General features: G+C 39.0%; 1 protein-coding gene across 1 annotated transcript in view; it reads right to left on the bottom strand.

Annotated features, from left to right (window-relative positions):
* Nucleotides 1–23,482, bottom strand: part of Ipcef1 (interaction protein for cytohesin exchange factors 1) — a 65,724-nt gene that overhangs the window by 18,304 nt on the left and 23,938 nt on the right. Inside the window, exons 4-6 of the mRNA XM_076858107.2 lie at nt 19,179–19,237; nt 17,875–17,960; nt 7,085–7,457 (exon numbers count right to left, since the gene is read on the bottom strand). Of these exons, the coding sequence (XP_076714222.2) occupies nt 7,085–7,457; nt 17,875–17,960; nt 19,179–19,237 (518 nt within the window). The remainder of the gene's footprint in view (nt 1–7,084; nt 7,458–17,874; nt 17,961–19,178; nt 19,238–23,482) is intronic.

Raw genomic sequence — 23,482 nt, 5'->3', positions numbered from 1 at the left:
ATGGCAAAAAGTGAAGGTTCAGATTGTGACTGGTCAAAGATGCCACCTCTCATCCCCAACCTGAAAATCTGTTCAGTGCCATTTCACATGGCTTAAGGCTTAGCTTGAATGGCTGAAGGAACGTCTCAATAAGCAGGGTCATGAAATTGCTATCCATTGGTTTTGATTTTTAACACAAAGGATACATGTCAGCTTATTTGGGACATATGGTGTCAAGTTCCATTTTATGATTTTTTTCAACTCCTTAATGTTCAAGTAACCCTCTCCACTTGTTGTTGCTGCTGTTGTTCTTTAACAGCATCTAATGCATTGACAGGTTTCCTCACTGAGCCTCTAACACATGACCTCTGGCTCTCTTCCTTAACAGGCACTTCTAGGTGCCTTGGCAGCCTGAACACATCAGGGCACCACAGAGCTCATCACTCTGGATTCCCCTTCTCACTGCCCTCTCCCTCCAGCTGTTCGGATTAGCCCCATTTTTCAAATACAATCTAAATGCCAACGACAAGACATTTTGTATCTACAGGGCCTCCTCTGAACTCTGGACTCAGCTCCTGCCTCAGCCTCCCGAGCTGCTCGGATTAAGGCGTGTGCCACCACGTCTGGCTCAAATTCTGGATCTGTACCTCCAACCAGGAGGTCTTTCCTGTCTCAAAAAAATGGCAACTCCATTCTTTTTCATCATTCAGGGTGCAATCCTTGAAATCATCTTTGACTCCTCTTCCTACTCTCCTATCAGCAAATCCCACCCACTCTCCTTGAAATACACGCAGCACCTGACCTCGTCCACCTTGACAGAGGAATACCACACTGTACCTCTCACCTGCACCCATACGGCGCCGGCCACTGTGCTGGAGGTCTGCTCTCCACCAAGGAGCCAAGTGATTCTTTCAAAATGTAAGTCGGTTCCATTACTACCTAAAATTCTCTTTTGTTAGGAGATATAGTTCTCAGGAAATGATATTTTTACAGATTGTACACCCACAGAATTTGATAGTCAAATTTCATTTAACTAAGAATGATGCTGAGTTACTCCCCAACAGTTCATCTAAGAATTTTATGCCTCCAGCTTCACTTTGTTTTTATTCTGAAAGACAAAGACCTGGTCTATTTTCCCACCTCAGCATTTCACTTCTGTTCTTGGATTTGCAATTTAGGACACAAAGAACTGTGATTCCTTGAAGAACTTGTTACTTGATGTGGGCTATTAACAACAAAAAAATTTTTAGATAGTAATAGAACTACCATTTGACCCATTTATTCCACTCCTTGGCATATACCCAAAGGACTTAAAATCAGCATATTATAGTGATGCCACCACATCAATGTTTATAGCAACTCAATTCACAATAGCTAAGCTACAGAACCAATCTAGATGCCCTTCAACAGATGAGTTGGTAAAGACATATATATGTATGTGTGCGTATATGTGTGTGTATGTGTATGTATACGTACATATATATATACATATACACCCACAACAGAATATTACTCAGCCATAAAGAAGAATGAAATTATGGCATCTGCTGGTGAATGGATGGAACTGGAAAATATTATGCTAAGTGAAATAAACCAAACCCTCCAAAATGCCAAATGTTCTCTCTGATATGTGGATGCTAACTCACAACAAGGGAGGGTAGGGAGGGGAAGAATAGTAGTTCACTGAATTAGACAAAAGAAGGGAGAGGATGGGAATAGGAAAGATAGGAGAATGAATAAGACATAACTTCCCTTTGTTCATAAATGAATACATGGCTTGTGTAACTCCACATAGTGTACAGCCACAAGAATGGAATCCCAACTGCAATGGGTTGTGTTCCATGTATGTGTAATAAGTCAAAATACACTCTGCCATCATGTTTATCTAAAAACAACAAATAAAAACAAAAAGAAAAAAAAAGTAAGTTGGATGATTTCATTGCTCTTCTCAAATCCTCCAACAGCTTCTCCATAACTCAGAACAGATTCCAGAGTCTTACTACATCCTCTATTCTACACACTTCACCTTCCTGCAGGGGCCTTTGATGGTCTCAACACTGTGCCACCGAAGGGCCCCTGCACTTGGTGCACACTGTACCTGGAAGATATCAACTGGGCGCTCCGAGACTCCACTCCATGGATTTTGGCTCAAATGTCAACTTATCAGAGAGACTTCCCATGACCACTGATGTAAATAGCACCTCTTCCCTCATGCCCCAATCTCAGCTCCATCTCTCTCTAAACCCATACCCATCCTCTTGTTAACCATGGCACTTACAACCACTGGAGACATTAGTACTGACCTGCTGTCTCCTATTGTCTCCCTCCCAGTCTCCCCTCAACATTGGCACCATGAGGGTATTTATTTTGCCTTCTGTTCACTTTTTCCCAGTGTACATTCTTTTCCATTAGACCTTTAGAAGTCTTTTAGAACAGAAACATGGGCCAGTACATGACATGGAAGAGGCACTTGATGAATATTTTTGAATAGACAAAGTCCCCGGACCCTGAAGTGCCACGTAGTACCTGAATGCTTCTGTTCCTATCACTGGCTGACCTGCACTGCTTCACTAGTAATTGTAGGAACACGTGTTATAGAATAATTGTCTAAAGAGGGAAATTATTCCATGAAATGTGACTTGATTCACCTATTTAACTTAACCCTGGGTCCTGCTGATTATTTATTTTGAATATTTGGGTGATTAAAATCTCGGGCTCTAGAGTCAAACAGAACTCCATCCCAAACGTACCCTTCGCCCTCCCATCGTTGCATGACTATCTTAAGCAATTTGCCTAACTACAGTAAGCCCCCGTTTCTTCATCATACCGTAGAGGTGAAAATAAAATACTTTATTTCTAAGTTGTTGGTAGTGGGGAAACACTGAAAACTTCCCCTTTGAGATCAAGCACACCACAAAAATGCCCATAATCACCATTTATGTCAATATTGCACTGCAGGCAAAGCCCAAGAAAGAAAAGTAAGTGAGAAAATGTCTAAAAACAAAAACACAGCACAGCGTCGTTTAAAGAGGTATAATTGTGTACGTCAAAAGACAGTGTTTTCCCTGTACTCTACACAAATGTGACTGCTTGAAACACAATATTGGTAAAACACAATTCTGGTAGCACTGAAAGAGAAAGGTGGGCTTCAAGCCTTGTTTTGTAAGGGCAGGCGTGGTTTCTCTCCGGAATGAACCTGCCGTTCTGGGTCTTGTGGAACCTGTGGCCTGGCTCTGTGGTCCTGTGGCCACAAGCAGTGGTATGTCTTGTGCTCTTGACACCAGAGCACATCATTTTTTAAAAATATTTTTAAGTTGTAGATGGACACAATACCTTTATTTATTTTTATGTGGTGCTGAGGATTGAACCCAGTGCCTCACACATGCAAGGCGTGCATTCTGCCACTGAACCACAACCCCAGCACCAGAGCACATCATTTTTAACGCGCCTTTCTCCATTCCTAGAACTGTTTACATCTAAATGTCAACTCTAAGTTTACTTCTTTCGGAGTACAAGCATCCTCTTTCACCTTAACCACATTTTCTCTCTTCAGAACTTATTTATCTTTCACCTTTGGTCATGACCTCCCGCTCTTTGACCCCTCCTACTTCTTTCTACCTGTGGTTCGAGTCTGCATGCCCCTGGACTCCAGATTTCACTAGTCAGCAGCTTCAAAACCCTTGCTCCACTGAGTTCCCATGACCTTTCACTGTCCCATGATTCCCTGTCTCAGGAAAAGTTGTAGGATATAAGAACAACAACAAAAGATATGAAGATAAAAGTCTGCGAACTTCAAATGACCTATTTAGATCACACAAAAGTATAGGTGACTTAACCAGGTTCTTTTGTGACCACTCATGGGGGATCTTCAGCCACTTGACATGGGAACAGTGAAATCAGTGGTGAACTCTCCGTGCCTGAGATCCATGCTAGTGAGGCCAGCGGCCATTCAGACCAGATTATTTTCACGGTACTAAATGTTCATTTCCATTTTAAGATCAGTTCTCAAATTACATTTCAAAACTCAGGAATACTAGGAAATACTCTAGGGACTAAATTAAGTTCTAAGTATGCAGTAGGGCACAGAAGCTTCCTAATTCCTCTTGACCTCTGCCTCCTCTTATTCTCTTCTGCCCTACATCCTACAGCTAAGATAACTTTTCTAAATCATAGTTTTATTTATATGATTACCATAATTAGAAATGATTATAAATTATATATCATAATTCACTAAGGCCTGGTTCAGCTTTCAACATCACCAGGGTTTCCTTTCAGTCTCCCTTGCCTGTGTCTCCCCTCTCAATGCACAGATCCTTCCCCTTAGGTGTGACCACCCTGGGGTGTTCTGTTTGTAGCTCCCTCTTGGCACCCATTTCACTCTGATTTCTTGCATTAGATGTGAATGATTCCTCTCACGTGCTCCATTAGACTTTTAGAAGTCTTTTAGAACAGAATCTGTATCCTGCTCATCTTTGGATTCCCTTTAGCACAAAGTACACGAGTACATGTTAGGTACTAATTAATAATAATAATGCTAACTTCAGTTGAGCTCAGTAGGGGCGTATTTTTGTTATCTCTTCATTTCCTGAAGAGGCATACCACATAATTCCTACATCCACATTCCAAATAGCCAGCTAAAATAATGTAGCATCTGTACTGTCCACACTCAGACTGTGCATAATTTTTTCTAATGTCCTTCAGATCCTGAAATCTGGCTCAGAGATGTCATGCATGCTCTAGAATGCTCGTCTCTTCATTAACAATCTTTCTATTCAGCTTGTAATTGACATCACTCGCAGTTCTGGCTGTACTTGCACTTGGAAATGGATCTACACCAGTTGGGCTTTAGTCTTATCAGTTAACCTGCAGTTTTTCAACATTTGGGATATGGTTCCTCCTCACTGAGTGAGAGCGACCTTGTCCACATTGTCCACAGGTAGCCCACATTGTACATATGTATGCAGTGATGCACCCTGTGATTCACCACCACAGGCATGACCCTGGCCAAAATATCACTTGAAAAAGAAAGGCAGATCCCAAAGTGATGCTGAGATGTGACAAGCACTCCATTAACCTCATCACCTCTCTTCCCGCTACACTTTGTGGAAAGACCATGATGAATCCCTAGAGCTTGAAAGTCTGAAACTCTGCAGAGTAGAAAAGCAATATAATGCAATTAACACCCTCTTTTTTAATAGCTTTCACTACAGGGAGAAATGTCTACAAGGAGTTTTAAATTCAGTATCAAATTCTAGCAAGCACAATTTTAATTGCATACCAACTGCAAAATATTTCTTTCATTGTTTAAATAAAAGAAAGGCTATAATACATGCTGTCTGCTTGTTTCAGGACTCAGTTATTAACCTTTAAACATCTTTTTGAGGATAAAAGCCTCTTTCTCCAGCAAACACATCTTGAGTCTGGGAATCTAAAAATTAATCTGAAAATTTAACTTCTATCTTGGACCTTGTAGAAACTCCAATTCCTGATATAAAAACACCCTGAGCAGTGTTTCAGATACAGAAATTCCAGGGCTTTTTTTTTTTCCATTGGCAACTCAAAACCAATATTTGTTTAGAAGTCACAAGAATGAAAAGCTACCTTCTTCTCCAACATGCAAACACGTTAAGAAAATACACAATATGCAATTTGATTACTCAACAGCAAGTCATCAAAAATACAAGCAAAGGCTGGGCTGCTGTTTCCATAGAGATGACTTTATGTGGTTCAGTTCTTTGGGGAATTTGATCAAATCCTCAGCAGCAGGAGAAAATCATCAGCAAAAATTCTGTAACACATAGTAAGTAACCTCCAACAAATCAGTGAGGGGAAAATACTTCCATATTCTCTTCCTCTCTATTGAGAGAAGCACCCTCACCTCAAGCTGTTCCAAGAAGCACCCAGATTTTGTTGGTCACTCTGCATGTAATTCAAAGCTAAAGAACACCAGGTTTCCTCATTCTTAGATTAAAAGAGCTATTGATGCCCCGCCAAGCTCCATAGCACTTGCATTCCCAGGATGGCGTTTAGACAGAGACGAGAACTGCATTCATCTTCCATGACTCTCAGGCTATGGATCCTAAAGGAAAACTCTCCATCTGCAGGGTTATCTCTTGGGAAAGACTATAAAAGGAATTTTAGTATCTATGGTGCTTAGGAAACTATGCTCATTATATGGGGGTGAGTGGGGGGGAGGTGTCGAAAACTTTTTTAGTTCTACTCATAGATTAAAGTAAGAATTTTTAACTGGAAAATAATAGCTATAATAGATGTAGTAGTTTTTATTATTTTCTTCAATCCAAATCCTCTATCTGAAAGGATTTTTCCAAGCATCAAATTTGAGGTCATTTAAATCAAGATACCTAAATTCTCTCTTCATTATATCATAATATCATAAATTCTCTCTTCATTATATCATAAGAACAAAAATTGCCATCGATATGCAATCGGTAATCAATATTCAATGAAAATATTTCTCTCAGAATAAGGAAATACCTCCAAAGACAAGGACGTAATACCTTCCAAGGAGCCTGCTCTATACAGACAGCTCATGAAATCAAAAAGAAAATTCTTATGCTGAACCTAGTACCTCTTTTTCACTTGTACCACTGACCTTAATTTACATTCCAAGGAGACACAAGTAAGCCCAATACTTGGTCCACACAATGACAGCTCCTGAGTCTGAGGCCAGCCTGAGTCTCCTCTTTCAATCCCACCATCTGATCTTCAGCCTTCATTCCTCAGTGGGCCATTTCTCTTCCCCTCCCCACTTAACTATCACGAGCTCCAGAGAATGGAACCAAAACCAGAGTCCATCTTTTCCTTAAACTAGTGGAAAGATATTATATCATGACCCCATGTCTCCGTTTTAAGCATTTGTTTAATGACACTTAGAGCGGGTCATTAGTGACCTGGCAATGGAAGTTGTCACAGGGAAACTACCCAAGCAGCATGAGGCTTGGCCCCACTTGATCATGTAAATTTAAATCACCATTCATGAGTTACAAATTCACACTCATCTGTTACAAATTCACATTAGAGTCTCTCTCTCTCTCTCTCTCTCTCTCTCTCTCTCTCAATAATTGTAAATGCTTTCTTAGTTTACCTTTCTCCATCACCCTTGATCCAGGAGCCTTGTCTGGGACAGTGAGATGATCTTGATTGCTACTCAGTGAAGAAGTGTCATCACTAGACAAAGAGTTCAAAAACCCACTTTCGGATGTGACGAAGCTGGTGTCCAGGGTCTTGCAACTGGGAGCCTCTGAGGGTGCAGGGGCCTGGACCTGCACAGCAAAGGCGAGTGCGTGCCCCACATCTCCAGCAGCAGGTGAGCTGTTCACGATGTCCAGCCAGGACTGTCTTTCTTTAGATCCCGAGGAAGAACCGCTGCTGGCCGTCTTTATTGTATTTTCCAGGGAAGAGAAAGAACACGATGTTTCACTCAATTTGGGTGAGGACGAAGATGCCCGCTGGGCAGCCTATTTCCACAAATAAAACCAAGAAAGAATAAAATAAATGGTGATCAAACCATCAGTCTCTATCCCTATTTTTAATACAGGCATCCTGCTGTTGTTTCAAAAGGTGACCAAGAATAAGAGAATAGAAGGACAAACCCATGCTATTCATTTCCATCTGGCAGCTATTGAGATCCCATTCTCTAAAACTGATCGGTAGAACTTTGAATTTGCCATTCGAGGATCTGAAAAATCTCCACATCACTCTATTCCTCAATGTTCTCCAGAAACTTAAAATGCACTCTTTAGAATACTGAAGTACACCTTGAGCAAAACAATATGATTTGTCATCTGTCATTCAGAGCACACAGATGGAGCAAAACCTCTAGAGAAAGGTGATTAAGAGAAAGACAGCAGGGCTCTGGGGTGCAGCTCAGAGGGAGAACACCTGGCTGGCATCTGCAATGCCCTGGGCTCCATCCCCAACACTGAAAGGGGACGGGCAGCAACAGCTGGAGCCAGACAGGAAGCCTGGTCATGTTGATGAGTGCCCAGGATCGTGGCCCACATGTTCCTCAGCACATGACCAGTGTCAAGTCATAACCACCCAGGTGAGGCGGGAGGACATTAACTCACCCTTCAATGTCTGAAAAACATTTAATAAAGTTTCGAGGAGGAAGACAAGAATAAGCAGCCTCTCAATTCTTTCATAAGAAACCAAAAGTGGCACCACGGAGAAGGGAAGGGGGTTGAGGACGTGGGATCTTCTGGGTCTGCTCTGCAGAGAGCTCCTTTTAATGTTCTATGTAGCAACTCTGTGCTGTTGCTCCACTGTTCATTTTATTGGTCAATAAAACCCCCGAATTAGACTCTCATGTTCTCTGGACCACCTTGTATCTCCAATGGCATAAGACAAGAAGGGCTTTTTATAATTTCATTTTATCACTCTTTATATCCTGCTATTAGATACTATATACCTATTGGTTTCAAGAACTCAAATCTCAAAGGAGGCAGCTGGAAGGAGATTTATTACAGAGAATACGCAAAAGAGCAAACTAGGATCCTCTCCCCAAATCTCAAAATCTTTGCAACTAACTTCTTCAGAATGGCTAACTTTGTTCCAAAATTCTGCAAGTGCTAAACTCTGAATTTTATTGGGAAAAATCCAGTATTTATTCAACATGTACCAAACTGAATGCATAGTAAACATGTATTATTACATAATGAATTTTTTAAAGAAACATGACATTAAAATATCTATTTCAGATGCAAACCGATCACACCCATCTTCTCAATAGTAAAATACTGGCACAGACATGAAAATGTTCCATTCAAGAATGTGTCAAGTGGCTTGAGAACTGGCGACCTTAAATCACAGAGGCCATTTAATCACTAAGAGATAAAAGATCTGTAACTCACTAAATAAAGGCTTAGTTATCTGGAGGAGGGAACACACAAGCCCTAAATGCTCCAAATAAATGTCACGAATAGTTCACTTATTAACAGGATCTACAAAATACATATTAACAAAAATACCCATGCTGGCCCAGCCCTGACACGTTCCCCTGATTGTGAGCTATTTGGGTAAAACTTGGCTTCCACGTGATCAACTTCCTTTTTTTGAAAAGAGACCAAGCGTGAGCTTTTCCTGTTGCTCCTGCCGACACTACTTTAATTGGATTAGAGCAAAATGGGCTATTTGAGAAAAAGATTGTGTACTCAGTTGCCGAGATACTTTCCATAAGGTTTTCTAAACCTCAACAAACTGTTTAAAGGACTAAAGAAAGATGTGTAAGATGAGAATTGGATAAGTCTGTGGAGTGTTCTATATTCCAGTTGGGTGCTACTCAAACAAAATGCAAATTATCAGTGCAATTTCCCCAGGCACCATGTAACGCTGATGAAATGGAGAAAAAGATTAAAGAAAGAAAGAACTAAAATTCTGTAGTTACCAATGGCCAATACCAAGCACAGAAATCTTAGGTCAGTGCCTTGGTAAAGCATCTCTGCAATATACTCATAAAACTCCCAAGTGCCAGTGAAGGTAGAAAGGAGGGTCAGACTCTTCTTCCACCCATCTCTGTTTGACTGACAGGAGCCCATCCTCCTGTGAGTTCAAATGCCAGCTCCTCCAGGAAGCCTTCTCTGAAAACTTCAGGGCCTGTTAGATACTTATGCCTGTTGCACCTGGGCTTACTTCCAGCATAGCCAGTATATGCCATTTTATTTGTTACCTTATATTGCAATTGCTGATGGACTGCTAACCTTTCTTGGTAAGCTGCTTGAGAACAGGCTGTTTTTAGACATTTTGAACCTCCACTTTTTTTTGCATCTGTGCCTGATACATAATTGGTAACAAATTAATGCCAGCAAAGAATGAATGAGAGAGCCAAGTATATAGAAAAAAGATCCCCAGAATAGTTTAGTCTCTTACTGAAGATTCCCTGAAATTCTCTCTAGAGTTGCTAAAGGTATTTTATCCTAATTCCAGGATCAAGGGGTTATTGCTATAAATTACAACGCAAATAATCCCACAAATGCTCTCATCTTAAATAAAATTATTTTACCTAGAGATTAATAACTCTATGTGGTTTCATCCATTTAAAAATATTCAGGTTTGTTCAGAGACCCTGTGTCTAATAGAAGAAAAAGTAGGCCCTAATCTCCATCATGTGTGATTAGGCCCTAACTTCCTTAATAAGATTCCTTTGGCACAAGAATGAAAATCAAGAATCAATAAATGGGATGCACTTAAGCTAAAAGGTTTCTGTGCAGCAAAAGAAACAATCTGTGAGGTGAAAAGAGAGTCTACATCTTGGGAGCAAATCTTTACCCCTCACACATCAGATAGAGCACTAATCTCTAGGGTATATAAAGAACTCAAAAAGTTAAACACCAAAAAAAATCCCAATCAATAAATGGGCCAAGGACCTGAACTGACTTCTCATAAGAGGATATACAATCAATCAACAAATATATGAAAAAATGCTCATCATCTCTAGCAATCAGAGAAATGCAACTCAAAACTACTCTATGATACCATTTCTCTCCAGTCAGAATGGCAGCTATTATGAAGACAAACAACAATAAGTGTTGGCAAGGATGCAGGGAAAAGGCACACTCAAACATTGCTGGTGGGACTGTAAATTGCTGCAGCTAATATGGAAAGCAGTATGAAGATTTCTTTAAAAATTGGGAGTGGAACCACCATTTGACCTAGCTATCCCTCTCCTCGGTCTAAACCCAAAGGACTTAAAAACAGTATACTAAAGGGACACAGCCACATCAATGTTTATAGCAGCACAATTCACAATAACTAAATTGTGGAACCAACCAAGATACCCTTCAATAGACGAATGGATAAAAAAAAGTACCATATACAATGAAATATTACTCAGCAATAAAAGAGAATGAAATCGTGGCATTTGCAGGTAAATGGATGGAAACGACAATGCCAAGTGAAGTTAGCCAATACCAAAAAAACAAATGCCAAATATTTTCTCTGATATAAGGAGGCTAACTTATAGTGGAGTAGGGAGAGGGAGCATGGGAGGAATAGACGAACTCTAGATAGGGCAGAGGGGTGGGAGGGGAAGGGAGGAGGCATGGGGTTAGAAATGATGGTGGAATGTGATGGACATTATTATCCAAAGTACATGTATAAAGATGTTAATTGGTGTGAATATACTTTGTGTACAACCAGACATATGAAAAATTGTGCTCTATATGTGTAATAAGAATTGTAATGCCTTCCACTGTCACATATAAATAAAAAAATTAATTAAAAAATAAAAATAAAATAAATAAATAAAAACATTCAGGTTTGAAATGTTTTAATTTTTGATGAGAAAATTAAAGACATTATAAAGATCTTGGTTTTACTTAAGAAACTTTGGTAAGATTAAGCTTAAAAACTAAAATTGATTTTTCCTATTTTCTGCATAGGATACTTTTATTTATTGAAGGAGTTAAATTCAAATTATAGTCAGCTCTAAAATCCTTTTCTCTGAATTGTTTTCAAAACACAAGTTTGACATGGTGAAAAATAGTTTAAAATAACCACCAAAGGCCTGTAATTAGGAAGAAGTGATTCAGTATATAAATCTGAAGTAACATTAGTCAAGGTACATTAAAAAAAAAAGAAATGGAGGAATCACTTAATACTAAGCATAATAAAATCAAACAAGAAAAAGGGAAGGAAAGTACACAGACGTTCTTTCCCTTACTGGCCTTTTAATAGAAGCAGAGCAGTCCACAGTCATGGATCCCTAGGAGCCACGGTGTGTGTCTCTCCCATAAGCTAGGAGAAGCAATGCCCTAACACACAGAAGACCACATACAGTGCACTGCCTCCTCCTCACTGACCTTCTGTATGACCTTGGGCATGAGCTGTCAGGGATCCACTCCTCACTCCAATCTTTGGTGTCCAAGTGACCTTGGAGAAGTCACTTTACCTCCAAGCCCTATTCTACTGGCTTTCTGCCTATGCCATTGTCCCTTCCCTGGGCATCCTCCAAACAATAGCAAGAGCATTTCTAAAGCAAAAACTAAACCATGATATTCTTCCACTGAAAGCCCTCCAATAACTGCCCACCACCAGTACAAAAATATGCACTGTCGTCATGAGAACTGAGGAGGCTCACAAGGACCCCTGAATACCTCTCTACTAAACCTTCTTCCATGTCCCCTCCACCTATCCTTTCTGGTCACGTTTCCCTCCTTTCTGTCCCTTCAGTGCATCTGTGGTGACTGACAGGCCCCTCTTGTGGATAACTGATTGGCTCTCTCCTCCCTATCTCTTTGACCTCGACTCATATATCACTTCTTCCGGAGGGTTTCCCTGTCAAGGAGCACAAAACAGCCCCAACCACTCCTTAGCACAGTATCCCATTTATCTGCTTCCCAGCACTTATTAGTATTTGAAATAATTTGTTTGAACTATCAATTTATTGTCCCTCTTTTCAACTTAAGAGCTTAAGATGACCAAGGGAGGGGACATTGTCCAGTTCTGTATTTCCTTATCCCCAGCAGGATCTGGCATGTGGAACATTCATGAAAATTTCATCAGCTGCCTGACTGACAGATTTATCAAGAGAATCAAATACTATGAAGAAACCTTCTCAATAAAACATAAACATCTTGCAAATGTTACTTATAATGGTTGCTTTCAATTCTCTGGGCCTTGGCTTCCTCATTTGTAAAACTAATACAGGACTTTTGTTTAAAAAAAAATCCTCTTAAAGCTATGCAAAAGCACTGCACAAAGTTAAAGTCATTTCTTCTAAACCACATAGGAAAATATTTGCAGAGCAAAAAATTTGTGGAGGGTACAGATGAGGTCACAGTAATCACCTACTCATCCGCCTAATCATCCATTAAATATTTATCTGGTTTTAAGTATGTGCTGAACACAGTCACAAAGGCTGTAAGTAAACATAAAATATACTGTAAACCATCTTTGATTTTTTTTTATTTTTAATATTTTTTGTAGTCATACAAAATACCTTTATTTTATTATTGATTTATTTTTATGTGGTGCTGAGGATTGAACCCAGGGCCTTACACGTGCTAGGCAGGCACTCTACCGCTGAGCCACAACTCTAGCCGCCCCACCTTTGATTCTAAAAATTTAATAATTATGCTGGGGTTGTGGCTCAGCGGTAGAGTGCTCACCTAGCACGTGTGAGGTCCTGCATCCAATCCTCAGCACCACATAAACAAATAAAAATCAATTTTAATAATTAGAAAAATAAGTCAGATATGCAAAATCTAAAATACAAGGCAGATTATGATAACATGAAAAAAATCAAAAAACCAAAATGCTACAGAAATGGAGTTCAGAAAAAGGCAGACTCCTCCTGATATAGACGACTAGGCCACCTCTGTGAAGGAAGGAACATCTGAAGAAGCAGGCTTGAAAGACTTGTAGAAGAGGGGACTGGTGTAGGAACGGGACAAGTGGTTCCTGCAAGTCGAGAAACTTCTCACTATAGGCACAAGAGCAGGAAAGAGTAAAAAGCTCTTGGAAAATAGCAGGCAGTTTCCTGGACCAATGGCAAAGGAGAAATCAGCAAGAAGACTGTAAAGGTTATTGGAAGAAATCCCAGGGCCTCAAAGACCAAGGCAAAGAGTCAGGAATTAATGTTATAAGCAAAGAGATGCAGTGAGAGGTTGTGTGTAATGAATCCATCTTCTTAGACCTGAACTTCAGGAAGAACAATTCAGAGGTGGTTTTTAACTGAAGAAGGCAACTAGAGGCAGGAAGAGAAAAACAGCCTGCTATTTCAATAACTCACAGGAGTTAATGAGGGCCGGGACTAGGGCAGGAAGACAGGAAGAGGTGGTGGGGCAGGCACAGTGCTCTGTGATTGAATCTGCCAGGGAGCCAGCTGCAAAGATGAACCGGTCAGGCAAGAGGCAAAAATATACGAGAAAATTTTAGAAAAGTCTTAAAGTCAGTTCAATGTTCAACCACAGAGCTTATGATGATGCTCATGATGATGATCATTATTATTATTTGCATCTTGAAGGAAAAGAGTGAACTTTCCTTTTTTTTCTGATAATTTTTCATACAACTGTACCCAGGCAAGCATTCCTACCATTTCATCTAGTGCAGATATTGAATGATAAAGTGACCTTTAGTAGACAGCTATTCAAGATCCATTCTGTCAGAATTAAATCTGAATTTCTAAAATTAATTTTACCCTTTCTGTGTTTAATCCTCAACTTCCTCCTCTGTCCCTGGCCAATGAGCCAGGCAGCAGGATTTATTTTTACTTATTGCTTCTTTAGTTTCTGTTAGCTGACTCTTTTTTTTTTCAACATTTGGATATAAAGGAATTATACTTCTAAAAAGTATCAAAATTTAAGGACTGTTACATTAAAATGATCTTCAAGAGTTATCTTCTTGAAGCTGAGATTGTAATTATTCATCCCTGCTTCTCTCATATTTGACCCACCTATTGATGTTCAAACTTCCAAATACAGTCAAAATCCAACCATTCCTTTCGCAACCCCCCCCACTACCCACCCCCCCATGGAAATCACTGCCATCTTTCACTGTAGATTATTACACACCCTCCCCGCGTCCTTTTAAAATGGAAATTATCACATCCTCTACTCTCACACCCTCCAAAGGCTCCCTAAACAACTCCAACAGAACATGGAAGCCCTTCACTAGCCCACAGGCCCCCTACAGTGTGGCTGCTTCCACCCCCTGACCTGGCCTCCTGCCATTCTCCTCCTGGTTTACCCTGTTCCTGCCACACTAGCCTCCTTGCATTACTTTGTACCGAGAGACCTAGGTTCTGACATAGTTGCTAGGGAAACTCCTTCCCCACATAGCCCCTCAGCCAATTCCCAAAGTGCCTTTCAAGATTTCTGCTCCGATCTAAGCTCTCAATGGGGACATCCTGGACACCTGTCCATTGTCACAACCCAATCTCTACCCCCCAGGATTCCCAATCTCCTCACTCTCCCTCTCCAGTGCCACTGATAGTGCACAAGTTTACTTCATAGGTTGACTGTTGACAATACATCTCCTTCCATGGAGTGTGGCTCCATGCAGAATGTGAACCATTACCTGCTTTATTCGCTGATGTGCCCCAAGTAGCAAGAAGAGGGGTCCACAATACTCCAGGAACCCCTCTTAAATGAATGAATGAGCAGAAAAGGACAGAGAAGTTTATCAGATAACACTTTTTAAAAATTAAGAAAACACATGGAAGAGATTTTTCATGATGCTTATAGCTCTTAAATCACTTTGTAACTTAGAAAATCAGGCTTATAACGTGAATGAAGCTTTTCTTGCTCTCTTATAAATTTCAAGGAATCCTGGAAAACTATTTCTACAAATAATCTTTTAAAGTGTAACTTACAGATGCCCATCTATTTTTTGGGGTTTTTTTTTTGTTTTTGTTGGGGGGTGCGGAACCCAGGATTAAATTCAGGGGCACTCCCCCACTGAGCCACATCCCCAGCTCTATTTTTTGCACTTTATTTAGAGACAGGGTCTCACTGACTTTAGTGCCTCACCAATGCTGAGGCTGGCTTTGAACTTGTGATCCTCCTACCTCAGCATCCCAAGCTGCTGGGATTAGAGGTGTGCACCACCGCACCCAGCCCCTATCTATTTTGAGTCTTTTAATAAGTCTGTGGAAAAAATAACCCATTTCTAGTTCCTTTGAGGATAAACAGCATCCTTCCCACTCTCAATCCTATAAAGCCTGCTCACAGTGAAGGAACATGAACCAAACCTCCTCTTCATGACAGGAGGATCCCTAAATGTCTTCATTCCCTTGTGGAAGGTCATTCATCCCATTTGGAGCAGAAGCCCAAACGGGTTTGGTGTTCAAGTTTCACTGCTTTTCTTTACAACTATTAGAATGGATGTACATTGAACTGATTCTTTTCAAGACTTAAATTTTTTTGAGATGGTTTTCAATAATAATATTTAATAATATCAATTATTTAATATTAATAATAGTTGAGTTCATCATCATGAAATGAAAATCCATTACCCAAAATATTTTCTAAAGCAAGAACGTAGAAAAAAATTATTTTTCACCCTAGGCTTGTATATCCAATTCATGGCTAACCTATATAATTTCCAGCCAAACAATACCTAGTTTCATGCACTAGATAAAAGTTACCAGGATTTCTTAGAACTTCATCCATTTACATTTTAAAAAGCTCAATGTTATTTTAACTAAGTGCCTTGCTTGTCTGTTTTTCAAAACAAGAGAAAACAAAAACAAAATCTGCCTGGAAAATATGTGAGCAGGAGGAACATTCTGTTACTAAGTGGAAAAAAAATCTGATTATTCAACATTTATCTGACTATTTTCCAATATATTTCTTAAGAAAATGTTAGCCTTAATGGAATGTCAAAAACTGATCAACTTAGAAGATAGTAGGAAATAACATTTGATGGATGACTCAGAAAATTCTAAAGAATCTTTAAAATTTAACAGCCTGGTTCACTGCTCTCATAAGCATCCCTTCATTTATCTGTTACCAAACAGGCTCTCCATGAGCTTTGGCTCTGTGGATGGAAAAGCACAACAGACAGGGGAAAGAGCACACACTCCCCAGCCAGAATAGCCTCAATTCCCCGACAGGCGCTGTCCGCTGCGGGTCTGGCCCTGCCACTCAACACCTCTGAACCTGTTTCCTAACCATAGGACAGTGACATCTACTTCCTCATGGCCTCAGCAGAAGAAAACATTTCTTAATCCAGGAAAAAATTTCATCAACCAAATGGAAGCAATGGATAAATCTGGCACATTATTGTAAAGAACATCTGTTTATAAAAAGAAAGTATGAAAGAGTTTAAAGAGTTAACAAGTGAAATTTGATCACTTTTAGCTGACAAATATATATTTTATTTGCATATAATGCACATGACTAGTATATTAATACTAATACATATAATAATAAATTAAGAAATGCTATAAATTAAATATAAAAAGAGGAACAGGCAGCAACTTAAAATACCCAGAGGCTTAACAGACACTTTGCAAAAGAGAAAATCCAAATGGCCAATAAACATAAAAGATGTCATTTTAACAGTATTAAACACATAATGATGCCATCAGTCATCAGTAAAATGCAAATTAAATAATGCTACTTCTCAAAGTTGTTAGAAGATTAAATTATCATATATTTAGGTCATTTACATAAGTCCTAGTACATAGAAGATATTAAAAAAAAAAAAAAGCCTACTGAGGCTGTAGCTCAATGGTAGATCTTGTGCATAGCATGCATGAGGACCTGGGTTGAACCACACACATACAGGAAAAAAGCAAATTAATCAAATAAATAAAAAACTTATATCTACTTCCACAGTAATCCTTCTCTGACCCTCTCTAGGGATCATCCATCCAAATATGAAGCAATTCTCTAGTCTTACTACCTGTAAATAATACCAACACACACAAAGCCTAGAATCAAATTTGGATTGTTCTCTACTGAATCACAAAATTATTCCACACACAATCTTAATGCAATAACCCCACTCTTGACTTCCTATTTTTCTGACTCTACTTTTCTTTTTATGCTATTTTTTATCCTCTTTAAATTCATTTTGCATTCTTATATTACAGGCACCTAGGTAAGGTGCTTTAAATTCTTTCTGAGGACAAACAGGGTATTAAAAAACATTGCAAAGCAAGTCTTTCCAAGTATTGAATTACTACTTCGACACCCTTTGCACTTCCATGAATCCTGTGAGCAGGATACTTCTGTGCGTCCTGCACAGATGCACCGTGTTTGTTAGATCAGTGAGTAGCTATAGAAAAGGCTCAGAGTCAGCACCTTGAGAACCGACTTGCTCTTTGGCAGATACCTTAATTCAGCCTGTTCAAAAAATTGTATCAGGCAAAGTAGTTTCTACCTACTTGAAGGAAAGACTGACCAACAGACCACTGACGTCCGCACCTACCAAAGGAGAGGAAGTGGCAGAGTAAGGAGGGGGCGGAGTCTCCGCGGCTACATCAGGATCCTCCTGCTCACTTTCACTGTAGCATTCTGTAACAAAAACGAAAACACTTCATGTTTAAATGCTGCCATCATTTATTCCATAATGTATGAGCATAGGTTTTTCTCCATCTAGCTATTGCAATTTCAATCCAATTCAGAAAAAAACAAATCTAGTGGAATACTTGGTACAAAGGAATTACTGAAGATGGAGAAACAAATGGCCCCTCTGGGTTTCTGCTCTCCAAGAACATCCCACACGCATGAAGAGGACCAACCAGAGTTCAGGGAAAATAGAAGAACTCCTCAAAGAAAGAATTGATACACTAAGAAGAAGGTCAATGGGGAAATGTTTGTTGATAGGAAACGTCATGAATTGAGTGAGCTGACGCTGGCTGGGCACCCAAGCCATCAGGAGTGGGCCAACAGGGAAGGGACCAAGAGGCCAAGTCAGTGGGGAGAACCGGATATATAGAGACCCCCAAGGCACACTGAAAATGAAGCTTTTGAAAGTTTGGGGGACAAGATCTTATTTGACGAGATCGTATTGGACTCCTTCATGGCTTTAAGTCATTTGCCACTGTTCCCTTTCTAAATTTAAGATTGTACAAATTTGTTATCAAAAAAACAAAACTCCCTATTTCCAATTCCTCAGTCTAGAATTGACTCTGGATGTGGTTTGAGCATTTCAGGGACAGTCTCAGTTCAGTGGCCCTGGCAGCCCGCAAAGCTGCCCTCTTCTTCACAGCAAGGAGTAATTACATCAGGAAGAATTAGACTCCTGCAGCTTCTGAACCCTGAGAGCTACAGAGCATGCTAAAAATATGGCCTGTGTCCCAATCTGACCTTCAGGTTCCCAGTACAATCTTGGGGTAATCACTCTCAGCACACACCTGGCGGAAATGTGAAAATATCAGAGAGGAAACAGTGGGATGAAAGTTATCTGCCTAGATCATGACAAGTTCACGGGTATGAGTAAGAATTCAGTTAAGTAGAGCAATAAAACATTTGCATTGGCAATTGCCTGAGATATCAGTGAAGCCTACAGCTGCTCAAGTGTGGGTGAAGTGTGAAATCATTCAGAGCCGGCCTGGGAAGCTCTCGTCTCTGTTGGTGAAGTCTGTGTGAATGTGTCTGTCTCTACACTCAGATCATTTCAAATGCCAAACTGCTTCCTCAGGATCAGACTATATATAGAATTTGATATTGTTTTTCTCATCTTAGTCTAATTTTCTGGCTACTTTTTCAGAACTTTAGAATGGAATATACCTTCGTCCTTTGTAGTGGATTCAAGATGGACCACAGCTATTCCAAGTTTATTTAACCACCTAGGATTCAAGTAGAAAGTAAATGTTAGACCAAAGAGATTGGCCCCCTTCCCTCACACCTTCCCCTTGGACCATCTGAGGGTGGGTGCCAGACTCCATCATGAAAGTCAATCCTAATTCAACTGTCAGCCTGAACATTTCAAGAATCAGCATGAGTTTAGGGCATCAAAACAGAAGGCCTCTGCTGAACATCATGGTGCATGCCCAGCAGTTCGGGAGGCTGAGGCAGGAGGACAACAAGTTCAAGGCTAGCCTCAGTAACTTCGCAAGACACTAAGCAACACCGCGAGGTCCTGCCACTGAATAAAATATAAAAAAGGCTGGGGATGTGGCTCGGTGGTTAAGCACCTCTGGGTTCAATTCCCAGTACCAAAAAAAAAAAAATAAAATAAAATAAAATAAGGCCTCTAGTTTTATACTTTCCTTTCAGGGTATGCTCTGTGAGATAAGCAAGCTGGCCAACGTCCAGTTGGTTAAGGCAGGCAGCTAAATCTGGTACTCTAAATACATAAACAAATATACCTTTTATAATTATGCCCTTGAAAATTTCAGTAACCATCAAAAAATTTACCACTGAATGTAGTAACTTGTTCACTAAAGCTATATCTCTATCACTTTTAATAATGTCAATTTATTTTAGAAAATATAAAGACCATCGATTTAAAATCAGAAAGATTACCACATCAATCAGTAAAAGATCTGCCCCCAAGACTGAAAGTTATTTCTAAACTGGGGAAATCTATTCCTTGAAAAATTTTATGTAAAATAAAAATTGACCATCTTCTCTATTCTATTGATTTCTCATCTTATTGACAATGAAGTCCAATTAAACTTCAATAACAAAAATAGTACTACTAGGCAAACCCTAAGGAGCTCATATTTGGTTTATAACTTGAGGCCATAGTAGTTTTTCTTAAGATTTTTGCTATGAATTCACTTTAAAACACGAATTTTAAAAGATAAGAGACACAATGGGTCTATTTCATATATTCCTAGTTATGTAGTGTTATGCTTAAAGGTAAAATGTGGTTTGAAGGCAGGACTATCTAGGTAATTTATTTCTACTTTTCTGTGTGTTTTAAAATATCATACTGTGTATTCTATTTTTTTTTTGAGAAATGATCATTTCACAGTGACCTAAGTCAATCAATATGAATAAAATAACATCAACAGTGCTCTATATCTCTGGATTCATGTTCACTTTCATTGCTTTTAGTCCTACAACGCCTCATGCCTCATTCAGCACCCTGCACTCACACCGTGGTCCACAGATTGCACACTCTGACCCATAACTGTCAACTATTTAGAAATCCTTACCTGATCATCAGCCAGCAATGACCTGACTATATTCATTATTTTTTTAACAGAAAAAAATAAAAAATTTAACTTTCAAAATATATAAAATAGGAGATTCTACAAGAAAAAAGATGAGCACAAAATGACCAAGACTGGACCAATATCAGAGCCCTGTCACAGAAACCCCCAAATGTTGATCAAATCCCAGTAAAGAACTATGCAAAGCAAACGAACAGAAAACATCACAGGAAAAAAAAAAAAACTCAATACATAAATGGAAAAGTTATCCAGCCTCAAGAGTATTTTAGAAAATGCATAGCTAAACACAGGAAAATATACTCACTACTGGATTGGAAAAGTTAAAAAATGTTGATTTCTAGGGCTGGGGTTGTGGCCCACGGGAAAGCACTCACCTAGCACATGTGAGGCCCTGGGTTTGATCCTCAGCACCACATAAAAATAAATAAAATAAAGATATGATATTGTGTCCAACTACAACTAAGAAATAAAATTTAAAAAAAAGAAAAAATATTGATTTCTAGTGCTTAGGAGAAAATGGAACAATGGACATTCTCATCCATTGTTGGATTAAACATGAAAATCAATACAGCCGATTTTGAGTAGGCAATTTGATGTTATTATTCAAATTTTAAATATCCACTCTTTTGTCCAAAAATTAAATTATAAATGTCTATTTTATACCTTTAAACATATCTTCATGTACAGAAACATGGGAAAATGTTAACTGCCATTGAGGCTTATAATAGCAGAAAGAGAAAAACACTGATTCAATATAATTGTCCACTAAAAATAAAATGGATACATAAATTATGACATTGATTTTACTGACACCATGTTATAATGAAGCCACTAAAAGACTAAGGGGATAGCGTATAGTAACCTGGAAAATCCCAACATATGATTCATTGAAAAGACCAAGTATCAAATATGTTTAGCTGTTCTAATGTATTTTTTAAATTATATATTTGTGTAAGTGCATGAATTGCTATGATAGAAAAGTGTCAGGAAGGATATACATCATGTTATTAAAAGTGGTTAACCCCAGGCAGAGAAGGTGAGTTGGAAGGTAAAATAAGAATATGGGCAGTCTCTCATTTTTCCTATTTCTGCATTGTTTGATTTTTTTTTACAAGAATGTTTTATGTATTAGTTAAGTACAAGTAATAGTAGTTACTATTAAAGATTACATTTTAAAAACTTTTTTAAATTTATTTTTTGGTGTAGATGGACACAACACAATGCATTTATTTTTATGTGATGCTGAGGATCAAACCCCAGTCCCGCCCATGCTAGGTGAGCGCTCTACCTCTGAGCCACAATCCCAACCCAACATCTTAAAAACTTGATGAGGAAAAACACAATAAATTTCATGGTTCACTTTTTAAAATGCTATAACAACCATTTGTTGCCTCCCTCAAAAAAGGATCTAAAAATGAAATAGACAAAATTTTTTAAAAAAAAGTGAAAAGAAAATAGTTTTGAAATGAGGATACCTGAAATAAGAGAATGCATTTCTAAACCTCTTTCCAAAACATGAAAAATATTGCTAAGTGGAAGAGTATTGACTAAAGATTCCTTTCCACATTCACCCAAAACTTCATGCACTTTTCCTTGCCACCATTAGTTAGCTGCTGCAATGATTAGTGATTGTTCAGAACCCGAGTGAGTTGTCTTTCTAGAACCTTATGGTAGTACAAAAACTTCTGTGGCTAAATAGATGCAAAAGGGACTTATACTTACACAAATGAAGATGTGAAAAACAAGAGCGTTCTTCCCACAAATACCATCTAGAAAGCATCAATCTCCTGTCTTTGCCTAGAAACCAGCTCTTTCATTACCCTTAATTACTTACCCAGTACTTGTAAATTGAGGGTCGCTGCAGAACATGAGAAGTTTCTATTAAACTTAATTGCCTTTCTTTTCATCACCCTTGAGCGAAATGTCACTACCCAGAAATACAGTTACCCAGGAGATGAACATCTGCACCAGAGCCCATCTCGGCCATGCCACCTCCTCTCTCCCTCACACCTCTGCATCTCACCAGAAACATTATGAACTGGTGTAAACAGACTACGTCAAAAGAAGAGAAGATCTTCAGGTGGTAGAAAAAAGTTAACTTGGTAGCCTAGAGATTCTGCATTATTGGCTATTAAAAAAAATCATCTTCAGAATAATACAATTCCATAATAATATTCATACTTTACTTACATATACTCATTACATATAAAGAAATCCTGATATAGTCAGGCATAGATAAAAAAGGCCATGTACCCGTGAGTGACCAGATGAGTAATTTTCATGCATAAATGTCACTACAGAGATTCAAAAACAGGGAATCAAGTCACCCTAATTTCAAATTTCAATGTATATCTTGCTTGTAAGTTAGAAAGAGGAACACTAACAAATTTTCAAGAAAAATAACAGCTCTTCACAACATAGATGAGCAGTAAGACCTTGGCTTGATAACTGTGACAAGTTTTGATGTAACAGCCAATACACTGAGTCTATGTACACATCTACAGCTACTATGCATATAAATGAGTTGCCATTCAAGAAATATCTGCAAATGGAGCATAAAAACATAGAAGACCAAATGGATATGTACAGGAAAGTCAGATAGTTGGTGGGGTAGGGAGGCAGGAGGCTAAATAACTCTGATATGTGATTCAAAGAGCTAATTATAATCTGAAATCTGATGGACAGAGTAAAGGCACTAAGGGTCTTGCCTCTTATTAGTTGAAGAATGTATTTGACTGGTTTGGAGGAAAAATTCAGTAGCTGACAAAACATTCAGAAGGGATTGTTTCTCTGAGAAGCTCAGTCTCACTGACACCTTACGGGGGAAAACAGAAGTACCCTGAGAGAATCAGACCCAGGATGGGTGGAAAAGATGGCGAGAGGGAAGGGTCTACACCTACAGAGGGGAGA

The sequence above is a fragment of the Callospermophilus lateralis genome, chromosome 6 (genome assembly GCF_048772815.1).
Source record: "Callospermophilus lateralis isolate mCalLat2 chromosome 6, mCalLat2.hap1, whole genome shotgun sequence".
Lineage (NCBI taxonomy): Eukaryota > Metazoa > Chordata > Mammalia > Rodentia > Sciuridae > Callospermophilus > Callospermophilus lateralis.
The sequence above is the reverse complement of the archived record's forward strand: the minus strand, read 5'-3'. Positions and strand labels throughout refer to the sequence as shown.